The sequence below is a fragment of the Ursus americanus genome, chromosome 10, assembly GCF_024610735.1.
Source record: "Ursus americanus isolate L20-20 chromosome 10, mUrsAme1.1.p, whole genome shotgun sequence".
NCBI lineage: Eukaryota > Metazoa > Chordata > Mammalia > Carnivora > Ursidae > Ursus > Ursus americanus.
The window spans coordinates 9,744,750-9,759,946 of record NC_142136.1 but is presented as its reverse complement, the minus strand read 5'-3'; the positions used below and the strand labels follow the sequence as shown (position 1 = coordinate 9,759,946).

Genomic DNA, 15,197 nt, shown 5'->3' with positions numbered 1-15,197 from the left:
TTCTTTTAAACAACCATCTGCCAAATGGACTGTGTTTAAAGGAAAGCATGTTTGCTTGCTAGGGCATGAGGTCCTATGGTTTACGTGTTTCTTTCTGAAGAACTGTGATTCCGCTGGATATTTACCCATCTCCCCCTCTCACCCCCTCCCCACCCCCGTGATTGCTTCGCAGGCCACGGAACATGCTCCTGTGGTCACTGCGTGTGTGAGAGAGGCTGGTTCGGGAAGCTCTGCCAGCACCCGCGGAAGTGCAACTTGACGGAGGAGCAAAGCAAGAGTTTGTGCGAATCGGCGGATGGCATACTGTGCTCCGGGAAGGGTGAGTACCTCTGTGGGAGCTTGGACCCGGTCCCCGTTCCGACACATGGTTTGCAGGACAGCGCGTACCACCTTTCCCGGCGGCACTTCGTGGGAATGAAAACCATGCTGTCCTCTGCTCCTACCAGACTTCAGACTTGCAAGTTAAGCACATGTAGCGTGGGGTCTGAGAAAATGAAAGGCGTGGGAAGGTTTTCCTGCAAGAAGGTCCTCGGCCACTTGCGTGCATCATCATGGCAGAGTGACATGTAATTGGTAATTGTATAAAGAAGAAAAGACAACAAGATGTAATGGGCAGTGAATGGACCCCCAAAAAAGGCAGAGGGGTAATTGTTGAGTTCTCCTGTGAAATAGCACAGCCCAGAACTGCAGAAAAGTGATCACAAGGGTCTGAACTGTCAACAAGCAGGACTGGACCCTTCCCAGGCTGGATGATGTGGGGGTAGGGGGGAGGGGAGGGTTGAAGGGGGCAAAAAGACATAAAGGGAAACTAAATATTTTGTTTCATAAAAAAGGAAAGGAAGAGTCTATGAGTCTCAAAGTTCTGGTGTCATTTTCTTTGGCCTAAAAATCACCAATTTTCCAACCAAACATGTAATCTAATATATAACAAAAATTTAAGCCTGCAACGTGTTTATAATTTTCAAGTTGATTGAATAAGAGTTACCATCCCAATCAAAAGTTTGCCATAGAAACAAATTCTAGAAGAATAGCAATCCCGCCCATTGTCCCCTCAAGTCCCCCAGAAAAGCAGAGCAGATTTTTTTTTTCTGAGAAAGAATACTGACAGACTAAATTTCAGGCACCTTGACCTTGATATTTCTGTGTGAATTCTTGAAGAGACTTAAAATCCCGTTCTCATGGTGCATATGGGCTCCTCTAGGACGCTGTCGCTAGTGCCTAAGAAAACACCAGGAAGGCTCTGGAAGCTCACCAGATTCTCAGTAACGTTCGGGAGCTGCCCCTCGTGAAACTAGATGGCACGGAGTGTCCAGACTCTCTTCTTCAGCACAGCCCCCTCCCTGCTTTTCAGACAAGGCGCACAGCTAGGGGTGAAACTGCACTGTTCACCCTCAAACCCCTCCCCCTGGGTCCCAGTTAGCACGTTAAGTATCTTTCTGAAGAAGCCCCCGGGAAGCACGTGAACGGCTAGAGAGTGACGGCGGTTTCGGAAGCAGGATGTGCCCCTACACAGTGGCTGTCCCCTTACCTACCGCCAAAGGCCACCGCCTTCAGGCTCAGAGAGGCTTTCTGGCATAACTGCAAAGATAGAATCTGATGGAATGCTCTGACCACATGGGATGCCGGGAGGAAGGTGGAAAACTGAAACGTGCTCAGCTTCAACAGACAGCTGTGCTTGTCCTTGGTTTCCGGGCGTGCTGGGTTTGAGACTCTGGGTTTACCGTGCTCTGCCAAGCACGCCGTGCCTTCGACCTCACGCCCTGGCCATCAGGGGGCAATCGAATGAGTGGAAAGCAACCACTTTGTTCCTTGTTTGTTCTTTTATTAAATTCATTCTAATTCCAACTCCCAGATGAATCTAGCACCAGTCTGTCTGTCGGGGGCTCTCATTGCCTGGAAACGCTTGCTTTAGGTTCAAGTCTGTTGGGTGGGCCAGAAAGCGGGGAAGGAATTATGGAGGAGGAGGTGAACAAAGCAAACAGGAAAGGCCGTAGGGATGGAATTAACCTTCCAGGGGGAAGTGGGGGGCGGAGAAAAGAAATGTTATCAGACCAGAAGGCAGCGTCCTGCAAATAACCGACAGGTGAGAAAGATCAACCTGTCTGAATTAGATTTCTTCCCGAGTACGGCTCCTAACACAGAGCCTGGAAGTTCAGATTTTTTTGGTTGATTTTCCACAATGGCATTATCGTTGGAATAAGGATAGTAACTTTTCACAGAAATGCCATAGAATGAGGATGCCCAGTCCCATTAAAACACGGATGGGCCCGTTAGTATTAGTTTACTTTAAAAATCAGCCACTTTGGGAGCGTTTGTGTGTGTGTATTTACAAGACACACTATGGAATCATTCACGTTGTCCACGAGTGGGCCTTGGCTAAGCCATGTCCAGTTGCAGCTACAGTCAGAAAGCACAAAGCCATGCTCCCCCATAGCGCAAATACCAGTCTGTCGTTTCCTACACTGAATTTCATACAAAGAGAAATCGTTTCTTTTGAAGAAATGAACCTTCTTTTTAAAGCCATTACTTTCTGAGGAGAGTCTTACTCTCCAGCATCATATATGCAGAAAATGCAAGAAAAGAATAGGTTGACTAAATATTGACCCGAAGGCATTTCCTCAGAACAAAGCAGAACAAGGAAATCTGTCTCTAGTTAATGCCTTTTCAGATTGTTTGCTTTGGGTGATGGAAATATATCCAGAGATCAATGAAGGGTTGAAAGTCTATTTGTCTAAGCGGTTTATCCTTCATTGAGTAGAGAGTTTTAGAGTCGTTAAAGTCAGAATGTGAAAGCTGCCCGGAGGCTGTGCTTTTGGAGACTGGTGTTAGTGGCGATGGCGGGCGTTCCTACTGTTGGCAGCAGCTGGCTGTGGCTTCTCTCTCTCCTCCTGTTCCGGAGCCATCAGTTGGACTATACAGGAAGAAAGGGGCTGAGACCAAGATCATAAAACTGCAGGCATAGAGGAGAACAGGGGTCCAGCCGTTATTCCTGTCCCCATGGAGGGTGCCACTCCACCCCCACCCCAAGAACCACAGGAAAAGTAGTCCAGGAAGTAGACTAACGGTCTTCTAACATGGTGGCGAGATAGAGAAGTCTGTGCCAGCGACTTGACTAGGACCATTTATTTCTTGATCTCATGGACTTGCCCAAATTCCATATGCTTTTTCTCAAATTTGCAAACGAAAACCCCTGACCCTGATGATCACAGAGGAAGTTGGAGCCTTTCTCTTTCTCCAAACGTGGGACAGGCATGAGCAGTAAGCCTGAGATGACATGGCTGCCAGGTGGCGGCCCAAACCGCCAGCCAAGTGTTTCCACCAGAAAGACAAGTCTGGGTCATGCGCTTCCCGTGAGCTGTGAATAAAGTTGTCACCTCAGGAGACGATGAAGAAATAGCGTTTTATTTCTTTACAAATTGATAGCCAAGACAATAAATCACTCCGTAGAAAAATTTAAAACAAGATACATTGTTGTGACCTTCATAACAGATGGAGTAGTTAGTACAATAGTGAAAGAAAAGTGCCTGCTGGGAGGTCAGGTTGCAGCATTTTGTCAGGCTTGATGAACGAAAAAGAAAGTCCAACTTTATTAATGGGACAGCTAATAAAGGTGCCTCGCCCTTAGACTCAAACTGTTGGTGTGAATAGCCAGAGGGATGAGCTTAGAGCCAGGTCTCCCCTGAGTTTAGCCACCTTTGTGGAATACGTGACATAATTCGTAGGCTGTTTGTTTGGGGATTTATTTATTTATTTGGATCCAAGAGTACCCGATAACCTTTCTACCTTCGTAACTTCAACCTAGATCCGGGTCGTCACCTGCGATACTCTTAAAGCTGCTGTTGTGTGACAATGACTGTAGTTGTGTATCATTGGATGTCTCCTTAAACTCTCCCAAGGGTACTTGCTGAGTCCCGCGTCAGCCATGGAAGCCACGGTGCGCGTGCCCACCTGCCTGTCGTCCCCTCTACTCCACCAGGGCTCGTCCTCCATCCCCATGAAAGGGAAAGGGTACAAGTTGCACTTCAAAAGCCAGCTTTTGCCAAGAGTTCTAGTTGCTTCCCCCAGTGTGGCTGTCTCGTCAGAGCTGTGAGAACACACAGCTCATTTTTTGAAACTATATGGAAGTTTTTCCAAGGATAGGTAGGTAGAGACAAGAACAGACTGAGTCAGATTGAAATCTTGGGATAACTGTTGTGTCTGGCCCATGTGGCCCTGAGTAATTCCCTTATCCTGTCTGTACTCCCATTTTCTCATCTTTGAAGAAGGCAGAAGAATTTCATTAGCTTCCCCTTCTTAAGTCCTAAGGCTGCTTTGAAGACAAATGAGAAAATGTGGCTGGTTCCCCAGGAATGGAAACCAGTAAGAAGCACAGAAGGGAGATCGGAGCCTTCTTGGGGGTCCTTATACTGAGAAAGAAAATAAATGGGTTAGTGGTGTTGCTGTCCTGAGCCTACTACCCGAGAGCCCCTGCCAAGATGGGCCAGCTGTTCCTTATGACTGGACTGGTCTCATGGGTGTGAGTGGGTCCTGGCCAGCTGAGCTCAACAGTTGGTCCCCTCTTGGCAGTCATGTGGCCTGTGTGTGTCCGACAGAATCCTCTCCCTCAGTTTTTCCCTTTGCAGAGACGGCAATTTGACCTCTGATCGTCAATGAAAACAGCCAGTACTCTGTGACAAAGGCTATAAGAGGTCCTAAGAACTATCCCACTGTGTTATTACATTGTGAGGCTATGCCTAGAAGAATTTCCGACCTCTAAGATACACTGAGAATTGACAAACAGGAAAGGAGCAACACAGCTGGGGAAGATGCTGACCGAGAAAAGCTAGTTTTCACAGCACACACAAAAATCAATCCGCATTTTTCGTTCTAAGTATTTCAGTACCTAGTAGACTCTGGGAACTGGAATTTATTTGTCAAACGGTCTGTCAGTGTATACCATATTAACTTTAGCTGAGCTTATCAGTTTTGGGAAAGTGCGTTGATATGGCCTGAAGCTGAGCATTTCAGAAGCTGGAGCATCAGTTGGAATAGTTTCAGAGCCGGGGATAAGTTTAAAAGTGAAATGTGAGATCTTTTCATGAATTGTCACAAAATAAAAATATATATCTATCTCCTAGGTGTGATACACGAATATCATGGACATATAACGTCATTTGCTTCTGCTTCTTTGTAGAAATAATTTTGCAATGTAAGGGAGGCACTATTTTAGAAACAACTAAAACCAGTCAGATTCTTCAAATAATTGATTTCCCTCTAGTCATGGAAAGAAGGCACTAAATACGGTGCCTTCTGAGGAAATTGCAGTGAAAAGTCAATGACACGCCCCAGGTTTTCTCTGTTGTAGATATATCGCTAACCATCTGCTAAATGAGTAGCTGTATGTTGAACATTTCCGGGCCTAAGAAAATTGAAAGAAAATCTTTGAAGTTAAGATAAATAACTTCTAAACTGAGGAAGCTCTCTACCTGGATGTGGCCAAGAAGGAGCCACCATCCCTCACGGACTGACCAGGACGCTCGGCTCCTGGGTCCTCGGCAGCCTGCCGGCCCTTCATCGAAAGCGAGAGTCGTTAGACTGTGCCCAAGAGCCTGCAGATCATTCTAGACCCTCAGGAAAACAGTCAAGACTCAATGAAATCGTGCTGTGGTTAAGCAAGGAGTTGATCAGTGTAAACACCGTTGTCAGCATACGACTAATTCTGACTTCTCCCTTACCGTGAGAAGTGTGACAAACCATGTCACACGTTTAATTTGGCCATTGGGGATTCTGGTAGCTACACGCACATGCCAGTTTCCCTGTGAAGTATCACAAAGGGCCTGAGGCGTGGGGCCCGTTTATATGAACCTTTCATGATATCTAAACAAATACCAATTCCTTTCTGTAACCACTGTTCTCTCCCAGCTCGCTAACTCATTTTTCAATGACTCTGTGTTTCCCAGAGGCACTGATCAATGTTGGTTCCCCGCCCCGCTCCCAATACCTTTTGAACTTAGCAAGTCTGGAATTTGGTTAAATATATCAAAATACTTTTCTACTTCACATTCTGTGAGGGTGATTTTTGACCTGAAACATTTAGTGATAGATAGACCTCATTTAGTAAAAGGAAATCACGTTGGGAAGGAACAAAGAAGCCAAGGGCGTAGAAGGAAGGGGAAGTCCTTTTTTCTTTGTTTCTTCGATTCTTTTTTTAATTTTAAAGTTGTCTTTACTGCTGCTATAGAAGTAATTTTGCCCGGTGAGGGGTTTTGAGCCTGTAACGTAAGGTTGTGTAGACCAAGAGAACTTTCTTCTCTTTGTGAGACCATTTAATTCATGTGTTTTCTCTTCTTTTAAATATACCACTCATAAAATTGTTTTTCAGCACACCAAGATATGTTTGATAACAGAAGTGGAAGATTCTTACCGATAAGAAATAAAAAGAGGGGAAATGGGTGAAGTAATGAAAAAGTTGGTTAGACCCAGAGCTTCATGGAAGATGAACTTTTGGGGGGAGATTAGAGCTCTCCTGGGTCGTGGCAGGGGACCCCCAGAGTGAGATCTCATGAGTCAGATGCCCACGAACGGTCGTGTGTGCCCTTGGAGCACTGTGACGAGCCCCCCAATACGCAGGTGTGTCCCTCCTTTCAGAAAATTATGTAGACAAAAATCCAAAAGCAGAAGCCCAATAATTTAGTAGCAATTTTAATTATAAAATACATCCTTATTTAATAAAACTTACCGTTCAGTTCCTTTAAAGAGCAGACAGTTTAAAACATGAGTCATCCCAGGAAAAAAAAGAAAAAAGCATCTGTTTTTGAACACCTTTTTGGAAGGCTATCTATAAGAATCCGCACGTTCTGCTCTTACTGACATTTCAACCAGACTGGGCCGTGGAACATTTGCTCAAGGCTAATTGCAATTGTCTAGATCCATAATGAAGCCTTTCCTGGATGACCTTTATGGATTGCGGTAAGCAAAGCTCCCCTCTGAGCAACAGGCTCTTCAATAAACTTGTACCTCGGGAAGATGGGTTTTTAGAAGCCTGTTGTTCGTGCGTTGACGGTGTTCTATTCTAGACAGAAACCTTTAGTGCTGTGGTGACAGCGAGTCGTGCCCTTTGTGATTTCAGGCTCTTGCCACTGTGGAAAGTGCATTTGCTCTGCGGAAGAGTGGTATATTTCTGGAGAACTCTGTGACTGTGATGACAGGGACTGTGACAAGCACGACGGCCTCATTTGCACAGGTGCGGTAGGACCCGCTCGGCTTGCTCTGCACCCCCGTTGGTGAGAAAGACAAACAGCCCCCCTCCATGGTGCCGCCCATGGCTGTGGGGTGGCTGGGGCTCTCCCGATTATCGAGTCCTGAGAATTGCTTATGAAATACACGCGCTTAAACAAGCTCGGGGGGAAACAGAGATGGAGACAGAGCCCAGCTGGAACGGGGCAGGGTGGGCACTACTGACTGGCTGCTCCCCGGCTGGTGGCACCAAGCGGAGGCCAGCAATCGTTTGAAAGATCCGATTTCCCATAGCTGTCGGTAAGATATTAACAAGGTGGCTGTAAGAGGGCGAGTGGAATGGCTGCGACTATGAGCGGCTGTGGTTGATAAGACCGTATTTTAACCCGGTGCATTTCAGTCACGATGATGATGCCCCCGTGTGTTTTCTTGCAGGGAATGGACTTTGTAGCTGCGGGAACTGTGAGTGCTGGGATGGATGGAACGGAAATGCGTGCGAAATCTGGCTTGGCACAGAGTATCCTTAACAATTACATGGGACAGGACTGGAGTCTTTACTTTTCTAGGCCATTAGAACAATATACATGCAAAGGAAACCTTGTATAATCACCACTAGGACAGGTCAAACAGACTATTGTATGTTTTTCTCTTTCTGAATGCCTGCATGAAGTCTGGGTACCCATTAAAAAATGAGTTAAGCAAAGTCTGATGTAAATAACGCCAGAAAGAATTTGTCTTCCAGGATTTACATCAGTGGTTCTCAACAAGGGTGACTTCGCCACCTGGAAAACACTTGGCAACGTGTACGGACAATTTCGATTGTCATGCTGGGTGGGGTGGGAGGGCGAGCGACAGGCCTCTAGTGGCTAGAGGCCAGGGATGCTGCTGAACATCCCACGGCAAAAAGTTAGCGGACTCCAAACGTTAATAGTGCCGGAGTTGAGAAATGTTGGATTACACGGTCGTTAGACACGGATATCCCTCACAAAAAAGACCACATGAGAATCTATGGAAATATCCTCACATAAAGCCATCGATCTTATTTTTTTCAGGATTCCTGTGACTCAGCATTTCCATACGGGGACAATAAAGACAAACACACATAAGGGAAAATGGCGGGGGGGGGCGGAGGGAGGTGGGGGGCAGAGGCTGGATCACCAGTGCTTTGTAAAGAAAAAGACTGGTCCATTTTAGCCAGTAAGTCATTCGTTTGGTCTCACTTTAAACTCACGAAAAAGATTCTCTTAGGAAGGCAGTATGAGAAATGTACAATTTGACATTTTTAATAAATAGTGACTTAAGTTGCTTACAATGTGTCAATATATATTTGGCTACTGCTGATGAACAACACAGAATGAATAGGTATTCAGGGGCGTCTTCTGTTACTGGATCCCTTTTTAAACTGGGCAGGGGTAGGCGTACGAGGACTCTGATTTTTCACTATTTAAACTATTCCATGGTAACTTGCCTTTCAAGAGGACAATATCTAATGGGACCTAGGAGGGGCCTGAAATATGCATTCGTTTCCCTTAAAAGACTCTTATTCCTAAGGATACATTTACTGCAAAATAGGGTCATGCAGAGAAGTCAAGAAGACATACTGTGATCAAATGACACCAGTCTCAAAGCTCAGTGGATAAAAAAAAAAATCTAGAAATGTCTTAAGTAGAAATTACAAATATTCACTCAGCAATAGGAACAAAATGTTTATTTTCTTAATGGTGAAATTTTGCTCTGTATGAAATTCACATTGAATTATGAAAATGTACAATAATTAGGACTTCCCTTACATATTTACAGTTAAATCTACTTACACACATTAGTTTAGGCAACCTTTAATTATTTGGAGCTAAAAAACCCACTTTTTTTTCTAAATGTGAATTATATTTTGTAAAATCCTAGAATAATGTAACAAAACCATTTCCGCATTGTTTAAGATGAAAATTTTTACTTGGAAATTTTACTTAATGATGTAAATATTCTAGAGTCATGGCTTGGACTTCATAAGTCAAGTCACCAAAAATAAGGAAAATATGCATTTGCCGAGTTACTTAAAAATTTAATATTGAAAATTATTTAAGAGAAAGTTTATCTGATGCTGACTTTTATAGTACTAATAGTGTTCTCATACTTTAATAGATTTATAAAATTGTTATCTCTATCCTGAGATTATGGAGTGCAACCATATTAGTTGTATCTCTATTGTTGAGTATGTCCGTTGATATATCGGTTTTGTAAAATGAGGGAAATAGAAGCAGTTGAGAAATAATATAGACTATATTCTTTCCTCCTCTCTAGCTAATCATTTTAAGCCTCAAACAAACCTGTTGTAATTGTTCGGTAGCACTTTTGATGACTCGATGATGCACCATCATCAGAATTCCCTTCACTCTCTAGCCATCATAACACAAACCGCCTTCAGCTTCCCTCCTGAGGAACTCCACCTTCGATAAAGGACCAGAATACATATTTTAGACTTTGTGGGCCACATACATCTCTGTTGGATCTTCTTTGTTTGTTTTTAATACTTCAAAACTATAAAAGGGAAAACAGAAAGCAAACTCATTTGGAGTTCACGGGCTTTTTTTTACAAAAACAGACTGTGGGCTCGACTTGGCTCCCAATGGAGCAGCATTTTGCCAACCTGAGCTCTCCTTTGTCTTCTCATGGAATCCTCGTTCTGTCTTATTTTTCTTGCTGTTCTCTACGTTTGTTATCTCTTTTGTTAACAACTACAATGAAGGGCTTCTCTTTTTATATTTTCGTATGAGAAAAGTGTCCTCAGCGTTTATGTTTTTTAAGGAAAAGTTTTGAGATGGAGAAATTATTATATGAGAAATTTCAAAATGTGGTTTGTTCAAATTTTTTGACAAGGCTGAAAATATAGGACAGTCAGCTATCTTCTGGATTCATTTAGCTACAAATTATTGAACTGAAACTGAGTTATAGCATAAGTCACCTGGTACCTAATCTCTAATGAATACTTTTCTTTTAAATCAGAAATAGTTTTTTACTTCTTTCTGTCTGCTATAATATTTCGTATGCGTGTATATGATTTTGACTCTAGCAATGCAATCATCAATAGACCTATTAAGAAGTTATTTAATTTACATGTTTAAGTTGGAAAAAATAAAATATAGTTACATGTAAAGACGTAAATCCTACCCTTTTTCAATGTGACTTTGTATTTTGACTTTAAATTCCGTTACTAAGATTAAAAAAAAAAACAAAACTCCCTCTTTCAAAAAAAAGGCAGGGCAGGAACAAACTTGTAATAGGGGAAGAGTAAATGTGGGAAGCTCATCGGCTTGTTGGAGTTGGTGGGAAGTTCGGGAAGATTAAGGTCAGTTGGGAAGGACGAGACACGTCTGCAGCTGGTGTTGGCACTCACCCTGCTTGTTGGCAAACCATTACTGAGGAAGTCTTCCACAAGGACTTTTCAGTAAAACTCTACTAAGGTCCTAAGACCCAAGAGGATAATAATGATACCCCATTTTCTCCCTGGACCCCTTGAGCTAATCTAGATTCCTGTAGCACCTTGAAAGGAACGGCCTCCAGCACTTCGAATGCAAACACAATCTTTGCCAGCAAACATCAGGATCAGACCGAATGATAGAGAAAACCAAGAAAAAATAAAACAAATCACAACTCAGCCTTTGTTTGCAGACTCACTGTCAAAACTCTGAAGCCCTACCCAGTATCCAAGAGTCAACAGGCCTTGTGTGCCCCCTTATAAACTAAGAAACTTAAGCTAGGAAATGTATTTTACTCCAAAGTAACACAGTTTGCGTCTGGATGTTGGTATGTCTGCATTTAGCCAATTGCTTTCCCTGGAAATAGTCTTGTTCTGAAATACAATTGAAAATAGGTTTCAATTATTTTATTTCCTTCTAAAATGCATTTCTTAGTCATCTGGTCTCTCCTTCAAACATTAGTTCTCCCTCTAGTATTAGGAATAAAAACTGAAATGAAATGATACATGTCTAACTTAAGGAACAAGAAGTTCTTGTTGTTGCTGTTGTTGTTTTGTTTTATAAAAGAAAACCAAGTCTAATATTGGTCATCTCGAAAACATCTGACTGTTTTAGTGCTTTAGGCATTAATTGAGCAACTGGCCAGGTGTGTTAAAAATACTCACTCTGCTTACTCTCCAAGAGGCAAACAGTTAGGACTGCAGCAGGAGTCTTGTCGGCCCATTGTGGAGCTCCTAAAGCCACCTGCTATCCCCAACACTCAGGACAGGCCACCGCTTAGGGCAAGAATCTCTAAGTTCTGCAGGATTTGTAGCAAACTGTTGCTCAGGACCATTTCACTCTTTACATAGGGCGCACCATCTGGATCTCCTCTATATTTTTTCCAAGTAAAGTTGTAGCCAAACATTTTAGAAAGCAAACTTTAAAGAAAATGAACGTGGTGTCGCCTGGAATATCGAAACAACGAACATTCCCGAGCATTGCGGAGGGATGGGTGAAGCAATTGGCTACCATAACAGATCAGTAGAAATATCCTCCCCTACCAGATATGCATGCAAAAGGAATGTGACATAAGACTCAATGCGACTGACATATGTACACGGAGGTACAAAACACACAGTCTGTAGTACAAATGAATTCCATCAGATTTACTATACAGAACATCAATGAGGACAGATTGCACTTGCTTAATAACAGCAAACTTAATTTTTGAGGGGAAAAAATGTTGGCGTCTTATCCCAGAAAAATAGCAAGAGAGGTATCATCAAAGAGCTAAAATCTTCTTTGGCATGGTAAAGGGGGACATTGAGTGTACCAACTTATTTACATGACATTTCTCTATAGTTGTGGGTGAAGCAATGGCATTTTGTTACATAAAGTTGTTTGATGTTTTGTAATATGCCTTCATATCAATATTTTATTCAGTATGTTGTATTTGTGAATACAACAAATGGTATTAAACACAGAAACTGTACAATGCAGACAGACTTTTTGTATGTAAATTGAATAGTACATACCAACAGTTCTTGATACACAGGTCCTACTACATGCAGTTCATCAGTGCTGTCCTCGTCCCATGCAACAGGTGAGACCAGACACAAAGGAAACCGTCTAATTTACAAATAACAAGGACCCGTCGGCAATATGTCTAAACATATATTAGCAGAAAGTATTTGACATCCATTCATAGGGATAAATGCCCTTGGAGACAAATAATATAAAAAACAAAACGGAGGTGCACATTGACATAAATCTCAGTCATTTACAAAAATAAATCTTGTCTTAATTTTAACCAATAAACAGGCTTGCAGGGGGAGAAAACAGCATATAGGGCTGATTACCAAAACCAAATAGGTGGGGTTGTTTGTTGTGTGTGCATGTGCGTGTGCGTGTGTGTGTGTGTGTGTTAGTGTGTGTGTGTATATTGGGGGAAGCAGTGTCTATAAGCCCATCTAATTGGAATGTCAAGTTAAATAATTCGGTTTGCCACAGATTATAGAATACATGTCTTCCCTAAATTGGTTCGTGAAATTCATCTAACGGATTTTAACTCATCCTGTTGCAAATGATGGGCTTTAAAACGGTGTCACAAGAAACCAAGAATGGTTGAAGGAATCATTTTGTTGTATTCGTACTTTAGCATTATTGACAATAAATCTACTCAAACGTTATGCTAACTTTTTATTTATTAAAATGAAATCCAATATGAAAATGAAGTAAGCATAAACAGTTAAATTTATACTAAATCTTTAATCAGCTAAGCAGGCCAAAATTTTTAAATGCCGGGCAAGGGCTGTCATGGAGACTTAGGAACGCAGTGGCAAAATAATTTCCCAGGAAATACAGTGCAGATGGGGGGGGGAGGCAGGGGAGTGGCGACTGGGTCAGCCTTCCACATGGAAATAATCATAAGAGGCCAGTACATTTATAGTTTTCTATAAATGAGGTTCAGTTTGGTCTCAGTTAACTCTTCTGAGGAGGAAACATTGAATTTTATTAAGTACACACAGAGTTAACAAATATATTTCCAAACAGTTTCGTATTCCACATTTTGAAACTCTTTATATCCCATAGCGAACGTTTTGCATGGTTTCTTCCCTGTGCAGTCAACGATTTCGTGGCCTTTCTTAGCGGTTGTCTTCCCTAAGCTCGGACTTAGGCAAAAGGAAATTAAGAAAGCAAAATAAAACAAAAGCAAATCAATGGAGTGGACCAAAAACCTGATGTTTGAACGTGTTGGTTTGCCATGAATTTTATCCAGAAGAATTCAACAGACTGCATTCTGAGCTCATGGCAAGGCACCTCTACCCCAGCTACTGGGCAACCCGGGGCCCCGAGAAGCTGAGTTACAGGTATGGAGTGGTGACTTACACAGTACCTGACTCAGCATGCTGAGCTAAAAAAAATAGTTTTTCCTAGTATGTCCAGTTTAAAAACTTGTCATTAAACACCAAAAATATTAAAGTCTAATTTATAACTAACGTTTGCATTGCTGCTGCAGAAAAGAACACAACAGCCGCCTTGCCCATGCTCTGCTGAGTATGAGTGGAACGCAGCCAAAACCGGGGATGGCATTCAGTTCGGTTCATTAAAAACAGGTAGGATTATATCGGAAATGGATTTAGGTAGCGCAATTCTTGTAGGTTGTAATTATTGAATTTTCTTTTTTTTTCCTTTTTTCCAAATAATGAGGATCAGTAGATGAAAAATGAACCTTAATCAGGCCTACAAGGCCTACAGAGTTCTTTGGACCCACTTTCTCAAAAACCAGTGGGTCTTGCTCGCTGGGCAAGGCAAATGTTACCATTACCAGTAAGCTTGTGATATGTATAAAACACACACACACACAAAGAAACTATAGGGGGATGTCAAACACATATCGTAGAGAGCTTCCCCCGGGACTGTGTTTGACCCATTTCTCACCCCGGCAACGCCGACCTCAGGAGCACAGTGTCTGCTACTGGATAGAGCGTATATGTGTGTTTAATCGATAGTGGGAGCCGGAGACAACACTCTTAATCTTTAGAGATGCAATTTGTAATAATAGGTTTAGAAGGCTTCCTGATTCCCTGATCGCTCTCCGAACTAGGCCAACTGCCACATTTAAGATTTAGAGGAATACAATCCCTGCAAAAGGTCACAGACAGTGGAGCGAGCAGCCCTGTAAAAACGGGGAGAAGAGAAATCCATAATAGCACAGGTTTACAGCGTCTAACTAGAAATTACTCAATAGTATTCGTGTGCTACAAAATTGAACTTAAACACATGGATTTCGCTGAAACAGGACTCAAAAAGGATTATGGGTAGCTGTCAGCAGGCAAGGTATCGAGTGTACTTGTGAAGTATGTCATTCACATGAAGTGTCACGGTCACAGAAAAGATATTAAAAAGGCATTCCATATCTGGTAGGGCATTCCATGGTCTGAGTTTAGCTGGTTGTCCAGGCGTCTTCTTGTTCTGGGGGCGCAACAGGTTGAGATTTATCCACTTGCAACCAAGAAGTTCGAGCGAGCCGGGAGCAAGCTCCGGCCGACTTCCAGCCGCGCCTCAGCCACGGAGCAGGACTGTCCGGCAAGGATAAATCACTCAACTGCGCGGGACGACTGAGTCACAACACCGGTGGGGATCTGGCTATGTCGTCTTACTTTTGTTGACTGGTTTGCCGCCATTCATGATTGCCGACGCGCTTGTGCTTTTACTCGGCGTCACCCCGGCCTTCGGGACCGTTTCTCCGACGTCATGCAAAGACGGTTCTCGGTACATGGCAACTGGTGACGGGCAGGAGGGCATGAGGGAAGGAGGGGAGGAGACATGACCCGGTTAGGTTCGAGCGTGGCCGCGCGCCGGAGTAAAGCAACCCCGCGTAGGGGAGGCAATTCCCGTGGTGAAGCCATCGTTTCCCGCCCCCGGGGCAGAAATGACTTCCTTCGCATTCTCTGGTTTCTAGAACCAAAATACGGACGTGGGTGTGCCTGGGTTTCTGTCTAGGAGGGGAGGTTTAAATAGGAG

General features: G+C 43.1%; 2 protein-coding genes across 4 annotated transcripts in view; one reads left to right on the top strand and one right to left on the bottom strand.

The window, feature by feature from the left end:
• ITGBL1 (integrin subunit beta like 1) overlaps positions 1 to 7,918 on the top strand; it is a 204,818-nt gene extending 196,900 nt beyond the window's left edge. Inside the window, exons 11-13 of the mRNA XM_045812767.2 lie at positions 173 to 319; positions 7,109 to 7,222; positions 7,651 to 7,918. Of these exons, the coding sequence (XP_045668723.1) occupies positions 173 to 319; positions 7,109 to 7,222; positions 7,651 to 7,742 (353 nt within the window). The 3' untranslated portion in view covers positions 7,743 to 7,918. The remainder of the gene's footprint in view (positions 1 to 172; positions 320 to 7,108; positions 7,223 to 7,650) is intronic.
• A 990-nt stretch (positions 7,919 to 8,908) lies between these two features.
• FGF14 (fibroblast growth factor 14) overlaps positions 8,909 to 15,197 on the bottom strand; it is a 589,777-nt gene continuing 583,488 nt past the window's right edge. For 2 of the 3 annotated variants that reach the window (XM_087864997.1, XM_087864998.1), the window contains one exon: positions 8,909 to 14,956. In XM_087864997.1, coding sequence (XP_087721123.1) covers positions 14,820 to 14,956 — 137 coding nt within the window. In that variant the 3' untranslated portion in view covers positions 8,909 to 14,819. The remainder of the gene's footprint in view (positions 14,957 to 15,197) is intronic. The other variant, XM_045812769.2, reaches the window with a different exon arrangement.